Raw genomic sequence first — 12,474 nt, forward strand, 5'->3', positions numbered from 1 at the left:
CTGGTCTCTGTGGTTTATTCCCTTGACACATTAGTAAGCAGCAATCGTAACTTGTCTTATCTACCCAGTCTAAACAAAATCTTTTAAGTGTTCCCTGATAGGATAAGCTATCTGTTTTCCAGATAACCTGGGTGGCTCTTCTGTACAACTGATAGAGTTTGAACACACCTTTCTTGAAAACTGACAGCCTAAGTCATGAAAAGTGTTCTCTGCAGTTCTCAAAAAGGCCACAGAATTAACTACTTTCCCCTCTCTCCGTTAAATATATGAGAGTTCGCAACTCTGAAATCCAATTTTCAACAAGTAGGCCTTATACTACTAACAAGCACCCCAGGTGTCGATATGACCGACCCTGTCTTCATTCTCATTTCTATCTGCAAGCCATCCTGCCTTCTGTTCTTCCTCAGCGTTACATATACCACTGTCCTCATCCTCATTTTTCACTCTACTGACCTCTGACCTTATTTAAAAAAAAAAAAAAAAGCTGCTTTTCTTCATTCCCTACTTACTATCCTTCTCCACTGTTCTCTTCTACTATATCTTCTGGGTATCTCCTAAGAGATTCTGTAAGCTACAAACCAGTTCCCTCAAGGAACAAGAAAAATAAAGCCTACTAAATACATAGAGAAACTTGTTTGCCGCAGTCTCCCTGCTAGCTTTCTTGGTCAAAAGGTTACTTCTAAATCTATCAATGATCTGTTCAATGGCTCCAGCTAAACATCTGACTTGTCTCATTCTACTTCGTTATTTGTGAAATGTCGTTATATATATTTTTATACAGACCGATAGAAGAATATTAATTAAACCACAGTATTTATTTTTTCTCAGAGTTAATTAGACAGCTTTTTGATTGGATAGGGGTCTTCCAACTATCGTACTTTACACCATTACACACAAATTCACTAGTGCCATGTCAAAAGAACAACAAAAGCATACTCATTTCCATAATTATTACACTTGACAAGCAAAAAAAAACATTCCTTGTAATGGCCTTGCTATGATTCCAGATCTGCAAATGAAAATACACCCAACTTATAGCCACAAAAACCTAAGCCAGTCCTTTGTCATGGGGGTATTTGTCGCAAAAGTCTAATGTGCACAAGTCAGAAAACAATGGCTATTTATGGGCCAACCCCAAGATTTTGATGTTTAAGTCTAATGTTTTTTTTTCCCCTTCATTAGGAAGGTATATATGAAATCACAACAGTCATCTCCCCCGGTTTTAAACAGCCTATGGAAGCAAGCTAGGCAAAACAGCAAAACAAACAAAAAAAAAAAACCCCACAGTATTTAAAAAAAAAAATCCTCTCTTTATTTAATATGCTATGTATTAAAGAAGCCCAGACACTTTCTTCCTAGAGGCTTACATCTAAATTTAACCCTTCTGTCAAGTCTTCATTAGCAGTAACAAAGCAGTTCAATTCTTCAGTGTCATTAACACTGGGTCAAACCTCATTTCTCAGGCAGACATACGGGGAAATTAATGCTGGCTGTTTAATGAGCTGTACATCATCTCCTCACAAATGACGAATCAAATGACTTTTAAAAAAAATGCACTTTATAGAAAACAAAAGAAACTAGGAATCTTTAGTCACATAGTACTCCTTTTCCAAAGCACATAAGTTGGAAGTCTCCTTTCCAACATGCTTGTAAGAGCAACTCACTGTTTTCCACCCTGGAGTAACACCCCACTCACACATTGTTGCTGCTAAATCCTAGGGCCATATCCCACTTACTGGGCTTGACGTCATCTGAGCTGCAGCTGACCCTACAGTATCAGCTACCTTTAACCTTACTCACCTCCTACCATTCCTCCCACCAGTTCCCTAGTTCGCCTCGAAGTAATGCCTGCTGTTTAGCATTTCATCACACAGGACCGCCTACAGTATCTGCCCCCCTATACAAACCTGTTAAACTGTCTCCCACATCTTCCTCTTCTCTTTGATCTAGGACTTACACACTCAAAGTTTACACTTAGTTTAACCTAGACCCTTCTTCCACCAAGGAGCTGCTTAATTTGTTCTGATACAAAACTGATAAAGCCTTTATAGAAGATGATTAAAAAACCAAACAAACAAACAAACAAAAAGCAAGCATACTGCTCAAAAGACCTCAATAGAAAACACCTGAACACATTTCGTATCTATCTTCCATCTTGTGCCTGTAGTTAGTTTATCCTGTAATCTTTACTATGTGCTTTGCAGTTCTTCACCTCACAGCAAACTGCTAGTTGGTTTAATTGGGAATTGACACTGGGAATTGACAACTGGGAATTGGCAGCTGTTAATATGCAAGCATGAAGGGACCCCATCAGCTGAAGGGTTCATTGGAAACCGACTAGGTTGAAAAAGTCAGCTCCCAAGCTACACAAAGGTTGTACAACAAGCCAACAGTGTAGCAAAATGAGACTTGAATGTAATATAAACCTTCTAACCCATCCTAGTTCTTACCGATACATGCATTTTGCTTTGACTAGCTGATCTAAAGAATAGTTGGAGGAAACAAATAGCTAAGTAACGTGCTGGCAAATACCTTTGGGATATGCCTGCTGGTATGTTATGGCAAATGAAGGAGAATAACGTTGGGCCCAGAAATACTACGACTCACTGAAACTAAAATTTGGAGGAATAAAAGATTAGGAAACAGTACTTTCTGAGGATAAATAACGAATAAATACAGCATACCATAACAACAGCTCTTGTTGCATTTTGAGTCACACCTGTGAAGACTGCCTTGGTCACAGAGAAATGAGTTTCTTCCATCTCATTACCCAGCAGCTCAGGGCCAGCAGGTTGATAACAAACTTTGTGCTTCATGAGCCCTTAAGAGCACAGCGGGCCTCTACCTCCAGATCACAGGCAGGGAAGAGATTTTGCAAGCCAGGGTCATGGGTTAGCTGCCTTCTGCTCTTCAAACTTAGTTCTCCACCCACCAACATGAAAAGGTATTTTTTTTTTCTTTGGCAGCAACTTAAAGAATTTGACTGAAGGATTCCATCTACTTTTGATGTCTCTTAAAACATTAGGATACAAGGTTCCCTCTCTCCACATCAGCGTGTAATGGATACAAATCATTAACCTGATATCAATAAATAATTTTATCCCAACAGCAGGAGAATTTCATGGAAAGAAAAAAATTGATTAAAACTTCATAATCAAGATTTCCAAGTGAATATACCTTGTTTTCACGTTTTTTGAAGTGAGTAAATATATTGCGTGGTCAGGAGATGGAATAATATACCTAACAGAGCACATAAGAACGTAAAATATTTTTAATAGGTTATTTGGTACAAATATTTCACAGGGAATTTGTATTATATTGTTTTATGAGGCCTAACCTTGTCACTGGCAAAAGACAGCAAGTGCTTATTTAAAGAATACTGAAAGGCAAAGCCTTATCTACACTAAATCAGTATCTCCTGTCTGCAGTTTTGTCTTCAGGTGTTCTTTATTTCCGGTATGTTTTCAACTTGTGTAATGTGGTCATAAAAATATTAGAGAAATAGGGAGTCATAATCTGAGCCATAAGAGCAGGAGTCCAACACGGTAGTTCAGAATAGAAAGGCAAATGCAATTTTTAGAAACCCAATTGAAAGTCAGCAGCAGAAATTCCATAGAGTGGGGAAAAAAAAAACACATTATCGCACCTTAGGCTGTCACAAGAGAGCAGGAAAAAATAGGTGTTATCAGAAAAGATAGCTTTTTTTTATTACTCTTTTACCACAGAAAGTTATCAATGAAAATTAAGGCACCATGAGGAAAAGTGAAGAACATTGTATATGGAAGGCAAACTGCAAAAAAAAAAAAAAAGTCAGAGCTAGCAAATGTAGAAACATGGTCTTAAATTTTGGCATGGGTTTTTCCCACTGAAACTCTATTGAGTCCTATCACATGCCTGAGTTACACCCAGCAGATACGAAAAGTAAGTCTGAAGCCCAGCAGAACACTTTTTTAATTTCTGAAGAATCAAGAAGTAAAAGCAGAGGGTTCAATAGGAGAGTTACTCAGATTTTGCAAAAAAAAATTATGAAAAAACCAGAATCTTACAAGACCCAAATAACATCTTTTGAAAGTGGGATATGAGATTTGAAAGCTTTTATTTGTGTAACGGAGCTCTCAAAAGTGATCCCATGTGGCAATTCCACTTGACACTTACCTCTGCCCGCTGGGATGCGGGAAATGCAGTGTAAGAACTCATATCCATCAGTCACTGGAGATGTAGTACTAGCAGAAAACTCAGCCTGGCAAGTAGAAGAGAAGAAAAAGTAATATTAAAGACAGCCCCCAAGAAATGCTGCAACATCATTTGGAATTAGAGTGCTTCAGACTATTATTAAAAATTGAACATATTTCAGACTGGGCCTTTTTAATCAGTGGAATAGCATTAAGTTTCTATAAAAAGATAGACTTAAAAACCCTTTGAAAGCATCTAATAATGGATATCAAATGTTTTGATAGGTGTACTTATACTTACTATTCAATAAACATTCATAAAAATCAATTTACAGCTTTTCATTTGTCACAGTGTAAACCGTAAGTGCAAAATGAAGTTAATAGCTCCCAGGTTAGGAGTTCACCCACAAAGATGGAATAAAGCGGAGACTTTGTCAAACTCTCCTCATATTTAACTTGCTTTCAAGTTTACTGGGACATGTGCTCACTGGAAGGCATCGTATTGTCTGCAGAAAACTCATCTTCTGTTCCCTCTTAAGCTACAGAGGGAACTGAAAAAAAATGGGACTTGTGGCTTCCAACTATTTGGCGTAAGACCCTTCATCTTTCATGCATCATTGAATAAAATCATTTGTAGAGTTTTCAAGTACTCTTAAATTAACTCTTCTAATTAAGCTAAATATATTCACTTGCCTGTGCGACATCTTTTGCCAAGCTGCATATGATCCTTTCTCACTTTTTCATAGAATCATAGAATGGCCTGGGTTGAGAAGGACCTTAAAGATCATCTAGTTTCAACCCCCCTGCTCTGGGCAGGGTTGCCAACCACTAGAGCAGGCTGCCCAGAGCTGCATCCAGCCTGTCCTTGAATGCCTTCAGGGATGGGGCATCTACAACCTCTCTGGGCAACCTGTCCCAGTGCCTCACCACTCTCTGAGTCAAAAACTTTCTCCTAATTTCTAACCTAAATCTCCCCTGTCTCAGTTTAAAACCATTCCCCCTTGTTATATCACTATCAATACATATAAACAGGTCTTCCCCCTCCTGTTTATATGCTCCCTTCAAGTACTGGAAGGCCGCAATGAAGTTTCACCAGAGCCTTCTCTTCTCCAAGCTACACAAGCCCAGTTCCCTCAACCTTTCTGCATAGGAGAGGTGCACCAGCCCTCTGATCATCTTAGTGGCCCTCCTCTGGACCCGTTCCAAGAGCTCCACATCCTTCTAGTGCTGGGGGCCCCAGGCCTGCACACAGTATTCCAGGTGGGGCCTCACAAGAGCAGAGTAGAGGGGGACAATCACCTCCCTCTCCCCGCTGGCCACCCCTTTTTTAATGCAGCCCAGGACATAGTTGGCCTTCCGGGCTGCAAGTTCGCACTGCTGGTTCATGTCCAGCTTCTCGTCCATCAGGACCCCCAAGTCCTTCTCTGCAGGGCTGCTCTCAAGTTCCTTGCACTTGGCCTTGTTGAACCTCATTAGGTTCTGATAGGCCCACTTCTCCAGCCTCTCCAGGTCCCTCCGGATGACATCCCTTCCCTCTATTGTATTGACTGCACCGCTCAGCTTGGTGTCGTCTGCAAGCTTGCTGAGGGTGCACGTGATTCTGTCTATGTCATTGATAAAGATGTTGAAGAGCACCGGTCCCAAGACCGACCCCTGAGGGACACCACTTGTGACTGGCCTCCACCCAGACATAGAGCCATTGACCACAACCCTTTGGCTGTGACCAGCCAACCAATTCTTTATCCACCTAACAGTCTATCCTTCAGATCCATACCTCTCCAATTTAGAGAGAAGAATGTGGTGAGGGACCATATCAAAGACTTTGCTCAAGTTCAGGTAGAAGAATTGGTAGATTTTTGAATAAGTTTCATACATCTCACATATGTATACTACAGATTAGTAAAGTGTGTGCTGCTATTTTGGAATAGTTTGTTTTTAATGAACTATTTCAAGTCTCGCTCATTGGTTCACTAGCTTCAACAACATGCTGTGTGGGGGGTACCAAAGCAAAATGCTGACTGAAATCATCGCCCTACTTGTCTCAGTTCACCATTAACTACGTCCCCCTGCCTCAGCACCTCCACATCTCACACATTCCTCCAGCCGTTCTCCCACCCAACCTCCTCCTCTTGCAAAACTCTGGATTACATTTCTAGCTTATTAGTTTCTTTCACCTCAATTCACCTTCTGATAGATTTTTAGGTTAAGAAATAGCTGCTTTAGAGTGCACTTTTGTTTTTTGAGCTAAAAAATTGTTGCATTTCTACAAAGTAGTAATAAAACCCTCATACTTAGAAAGATATAAATTTACGTTAATTCTTTAGATAGCACCGCATTCATGAAGACTGTAGGCAGCCATTTATCTGCTTGGAGGTGTTTGGGCACTGAGAACATTGACTCAGACATCTTTATGTGCCGTGTTAATAACTTCCCCGTGGGGCACCATTTTTCATGTTTTACAACATAACGCCTGCTTTTGAAGAAAAGCAGTGCGGAACCGAGCTGATGATTCACAACGCTCAATCCGGAAAAACCCCAAGGATGCAGCACCGGGGAGCCTCCTCCAGAGGCGCTCCCTCAGCAGCCGAGGCCACGAGCTGTAACACGAAAACCAAGCCCAAGCAGCTCGGGCCGAGGATGCTGCGAGGGAGCTGGGCGAGGAGCCCAAACCCCGGCGTTCACCTGGGGCTCGGGGCACCACAAACTCGGAGAACCCCGAACGCGACGGACCGAACCCTGTGAACGCTACACAAACAGGGCCGTAACGGCCCCGCTTATATAAGGCGGAGCGCGGCGGTGACGTCACCCCCCAGCCAATAGCCGCCTCTGTTTACCTCCGCCCCCTCGCCGCGCCGTAGCGGGCCGGGAGGGGGCGGAGCCAGAGGCCGGGCCCCGCCCCATCCCCGTCCCCCGTCCGCGCCGGAAGCGGCGCAGCGGCGGGCGCGGGCTGGCGGGGCGGAAGCGGCCGTTGCCGAGGATGAGCCAGCGGGACACCCTGGTGCACCTCTTCGCCGGCGGGTGCGTGCCGCGCGGGGGGGGGCGCCCGGGGGGCCTCGGGCCGCCACGGGGCCCGGCCGCGGGGCTGCGGGCGGTCGGGGCTGGGGGCGGTCGGGGCTGGGGGCGGTAACGGGGCCCGCGGAGGCGGCAGGGAGCTGGGGCAGCGCCGGGGGTCGCGCTTTGGTTTGCGGCACCCCCCGCCTCGGCCGGTGCTCTGCGGGTGCCTCCCCGCCGGCACCCGCTGACCTCGGGCTTCTGGGAGGTGGGGCTGCGCGGCTGCGGGCCTGGCGCGTGGCGTGCGCTGCTCCTTGGGTTCGCATCCTTGTCGGCGCTCACACAGCAGCGGGAAGAGGGCTCGGTGCGGCGCTTTAACTCCTGTCTGCGGGGGGGCAGGTTCGTAGGAAGTCATACGCGGTAATTTAGACCAGGCGCAAACCTGTAAACTTCAGACCGAATGAGGGTCGCTGAGCTCAACGAGCTAGCTCTTTTTCCAGAAGAGTCTGGTCAACAGGTAGGTGCCAGTCAGTGGGGTCAGGGGTTGTGTTGTGAGGAAAGGGCCGACAGACTTTTCCTCCTGTACCAGCCGCACGTTTCCTGTTACCTTAGCGCAGCGAAGCTAGCAGCGTGCGTTTGGTCATGTTTAGCAGTAGGAAAGTTATTCTAGGTCATCGCGTGGCTTCTTTGCTAGCGTGGTGGGCTGCAGATCGCTGGAGCGCTCCTCAGTCCTCGGGGAGACTTTAAAAGGAAGGAAGCTTTGTTTCCCTTTGGGTTTCAGTGGAGACTGTATGCAAACAGTGCGGATGTCTTAATCTGCTGACTCTTTTTGTAAGGTCTACGTTAAGTCTTTAATTCCCGTTTTCGTTACTGAAACTCTAAGTGATGACATTGCTGTTTTAGCAACGTAGGTGGGGCTATTCTAGGATTTTTCAGTAGCTGCCCAGTTTGTTTCATGACAATCCAACAACAGCTGTCAAACAGCAGTACTTCTGGGCAATTACCAGTTCATGTGGAAGTTGACATTTTATTTCTAATGATCCTTCCTCCCTCCTTTTCTATATCTCTCTGTATCCTTATCCCCACCCAACAGGTTTGATTGACCGTTTTAGCAGTACTGGGCAGGGGTACAGTAGTGGAAGAAAATTGCTCAGCAATTTCTATCTGCTTTGATCTCTTGAAAGTAATTTTACTCTGTTAGTTTCATTTTTTTGAGAATTTCATCTCTCTGCCTCATAACTGCATGTCAGTTGTAAATGTGACCGATATCGTATAACAGAAATACTAGTTCCGTGTTTAAAAATAAACAAGTCAGTACTTATTTTGGAATGGCGGGCATATGAAGTCTAGCACCATCAATGAATTGAAATGGCGCTTTTTTTTTTTTTGAAAGAAAGCTCTTCTAAGTGATTTTGCTGGACTGGTTCATGCATCAGCCAATACACCAACAAAGTACTATTTTTACGTGCAGTCCCCACCCAATGCACTTCTTAGACCTTCTTGACTTTAAATAGATTCTCTGAAGGTGTACATGTAAGCATAACAGCAGTCCCATTCAGAAGCAGAAAACGCATAGCATGGGAAGAACATCACTCTTGTTGGAAATAAGGTGGAAAAATAAGAATTCCATGTTAATAAAAGAAAAAGTGTTACAGCCTTTTAAGAACATGTTCCTTACAGAAAAGCAGTTGTAACTGCTACAATTTGTAAGCAATTAGTTCCATGCAATAACTTTGCTATCGTCTTAGGACATTTAAACATAGTTTTTTAGGCTGTTTGCAAAACCACCATCGTGCACTCCTTCATACTGTAGAGTGATTGCAGGGAGCCTTCCAGAACGGATCAGCAGTGGACCTGGAGTTCAGTTTCATGCTGTGACACATTTGCAGCCGCTTACTTAGCTCATATTTTGTCCTGATAAACCTATTTGTCAGGATCTCCTTCCACAAACTGTGTAGCTACCACCCAGCTCCATCTGCTAATCGTATCTCGTCCTTGTGTGACCATAGCTGGAATGCCTGTAATGTTGGGTCCCGATACAAAATCATATTTCACGTGGAGCTCAACTTTCCTCTGAGGTACTCGGTTGCATCGCTCAGAACTCATCCTTTTCAGGAGTCCAGCTATTGATTGTATTTATGTTGTCTGTTTTTCCATTTGGTAGTCAGATAACCACTGTTGTCACTGCAGACAACGTGTTGGCCAGGTAAACTCAGGTGCTTTTATTCCAGAATCCCTGTAGTGGTTGAAATAGTCAAAACTCAAATAATGCACTTAAGATAGTTTGAATTCTTTAGAAACATCAGATACCGTACATGTGAAAGACTCTTGGATTTTTCTTTATTTCAGTTAGGAAGATATTAGTTAATAACTTAGAGTGTAGGATGGTGATTGGTGGTGTTCGTTTTTTTTTTCTCTAGCTGCCTGTCAGAAAATAGGCACTTGACCTGTAATTGAGTTACCAAGCACCTGGACTCCCTCCTTCCTTAAAATACATTCCTGGCATAACCCTGAATGTCTTTGAGAACCAGTTCTTCCTGTTGTGAGGCATAGGAGAAGGCTAGTGCCTTTCTGCCTCAACTTTAGGTTAATTTTGTGTTTAGGTACCCTACTGCAGGGGGGGGAAAAAAAAAAGCAATTCTTTCTTGAAGCATTGAGTAGCTTGGGTTTTGCTCTGTGAGGTGACCAAATTGCATGACAATAGCTGTGTCTGAAGAATTGTGAAGCTAATGTTTCTCATATTTCCTTCTAGTTGACTGATGTTTTCAGCTGTCAAGCTGTTTTACTTGATACAAATGTCACGTTGTAAGTATTTATTTGCCCTCGGTCCTAATTGGAGCTACGCTCTCCATGTTAGTGTTTGTTCTGGATAATGGAAAGCAGTGATGCTTGTTCCCCTTGTGTTATTTTTTCCAGTTTTCACTTGTACGTTTTTGTATGTCAGCACATCAGGGGAATTTCATTTTTACATTGTTAATTAGAAACAGGCTTGATTAATATTTCTTAGTTTAAGGAATTTAGCTTAAATTTGTTATTTTTTAAAACTTCAGCAAAAAGAATAATCTGTGAATAAGGGGGCTGTGGGCTACTAGCTGCTAGTACTACTAGCCAGTATATTAATGAGAAAGATGGAAAGATGTGTAATGTACAAGTTTAGCAGTATAACAATAGGAAAACCCTGAAACTTCCAGATTAGTGAGATGGATTCTTGCTGTTTCTGAAAATTTTACTTCCCAAAGGCCTTAAATTCCCTCTCAAAAGAGGGATGCTGTAGGTTTGATATTCAGACCTGCAAGTTACCTGTCGATGTGAACACCAGTTACTCTTGTGCTGTAAGACGGGTCTGTGAAATTGCTGACAGTTTGGGGACCTGAATTTGTGGTAAGTGGTAAAGAGATTAGAAGGCGTTCTGCTTGCAAGTGGCTCCGTGTTTTCCTGACAGCTTTTTGAGATCGGTTTTCTCACTGTTTATCTTGTCAGTCAGTATTTGCAGGGAACTCTTTCATAGAGGAAAGAGAAGCAGCAGGTAAAATACATGAATGAATGTAGACCCAAGATAACAGGGTCAAGGGTTATCTCCGAGTCTTTGAGGCCGCAGTTACAAATACAGTGAAAGGTGAATCTAAGGTAAGTGCTATGCAGCCTCATCATGGGCTTGTGTAAAATAAGTAATTAGGTAAAGGAAGAAAAGCTGGTGGTTCTTAAACAGCAGTAGTTACAATTATAGGTCAGCTATACCAGCGGTACTGGGAGTATTAATCCTCTTGGGAGCATTAGCAGACAGTCCAGTGGCTGAAGTGCTGAGACCCTCATCCATGCTAGAGCTGTGCCTGCTTTTACTGCAGGGGTGTCCACACACAGCAGCCCACAATTCTGCACAAGGGCAGCGACTCCTAAGCAGGTACTCTCAACCTGAAACACTAAAAGAAGGTTTTCCCATCCAGCTGTCCCTGGAAATAAATCCCGTGATTTGAATGCTGGACAGGATTAGCTTTTGGAGCATATGCGTATTCCTTCCCTTGCATATCGTCACAATAACAGAGATTTATCTGGTACAAGGGGTTGACTGTTCTGAGGATCTGTGCTGAAGTACTAGCAGAGTGTAAAGCCAAAATACGTCCAAATACATTAATCAAGTGAGGTGATGGACTTCTAAATGTGCATTTGGAATCAACTGTGGTTTTTTTTTTGTTTGTTTGTTTGTTTTCCATGGGTGCTCTCTGGGTTAGGCTTGTGTTGCAGTCTTCCTAAGTTCTTCTGTCCAAGAGATATCAAGTAGAGACAACTGTTCTTGGTTTTATTGTTAATCTGTTTTGAGTTTGTTTGGTAGCCGCATATTTACCTGTTTCGTTGAGTGCATTGGCTCTTGTACAGTTCAAGCTGAATATTTAATTTTCTGACTTGTCTGGGTTAGTAGTGATCTTTTAATCTTCCTTTTTTCCCCACGTTTTTTTTTTTTGTAGATTTACTTTAAGTAAATTAGCGCCTACAGGTGGATTATCATGCCCTTATACAATTAGGTGTTTCTGATGAAATTCAGCTTTCTTATAAGCACTTGGCAAAGCTCACAAAGGCTTGTAGTGAACATTGATTAGAGGCATATGTCAAATTTGGGATAGGTAAGATAACTGGGGTCTTTCATGACATTCATTAGAAATTAGTATTTGCAAAATGATATTTTTTTTTTCAGCTGGGAAGGTTTGGAATTAAGGGCTGGGTCTGTGTCCTGGCTTACACGTTAGCAAAGTGCCTTGTCTTACTTCAGGAGTCAGCACTGTGCAGAACTTCAGGTGACTCTCGCTTGCCTGCTAGGCACCTTCTGGCAGGGGCATCTCACGCTCTGCCCTTTCCACTTGCAGTTTATGCTCTGTCAGCAGGAGAGTATTTGCTTACCCACTTTCTCTGGTGAAACTCAGCTAATCTTGGAGAAAAAAAGTCACATATTTGTAACTGTTTTTACAAGTCACAGTTTGTAGGGCCCAGCACTGGAGATGCTGAACACCCGGGTATTCTTAGGTAATACAGATTTCTGAAGTAGTTTACAAAATCCCAAGTGTGGTATTCAGAAGAAAAATAGATGTCACTATTTTCTAATTTTTGAGAAACGTTTTTCTGAACTGTGCTACTCCCTAATTTGTGTTAAACCACAAATTTAAAAAAAAAAAAAAAAAAAAAAAAAAAGCCCAAACCAACCAAGCAAAAAAACTAGATTTGAGCCTGAGAGGAGGGCAGCAGGGGCGATAGTGGCAATCTGCTGGCAATTTATAGAGCACTCCTAAGCTGGAGCTGGAGGCTGCCTGTTCCTGGTGTG

At 42.9% G+C, this 12,474-nt stretch overlaps 1 protein-coding gene and 1 long non-coding RNA gene across 2 annotated transcripts in view; one reads left to right on the top strand and one right to left on the bottom strand.

Annotated features, from left to right (window-relative positions):
* The window catches only part of LOC125182685 (uncharacterized), a 41,739-nt gene extending 34,676 nt beyond the window's left edge, over positions 1-7,063 (bottom strand). The window contains exons 1-2 of the long non-coding RNA XR_007162967.2: positions 6,855-7,063; positions 4,156-4,240 (exon numbers count right to left, since the gene is read on the bottom strand). This is a non-coding gene — a long non-coding RNA (uncharacterized lncRNA). The remainder of the gene's footprint in view (positions 1-4,155; positions 4,241-6,854) is intronic.
* Positions 7,034-12,474, top strand: part of SLC25A36 (solute carrier family 25 member 36) — a 33,130-nt gene continuing 27,689 nt past the window's right edge. The window contains exon 1 of the mRNA XM_067002771.1: positions 7,034-7,190. Within this exon, the coding sequence (XP_066858872.1) occupies positions 7,150-7,190 (41 nt within the window). The 5' untranslated portion in view covers positions 7,034-7,149. The remainder of the gene's footprint in view (positions 7,191-12,474) is intronic.

The sequence above is a fragment of the Anser cygnoides genome, chromosome 9 (assembly GCF_040182565.1).
Source record: "Anser cygnoides isolate HZ-2024a breed goose chromosome 9, Taihu_goose_T2T_genome, whole genome shotgun sequence".
In the NCBI taxonomy this organism is placed as follows: Eukaryota; Metazoa; Chordata; class Aves; order Anseriformes; family Anatidae; genus Anser; species Anser cygnoides.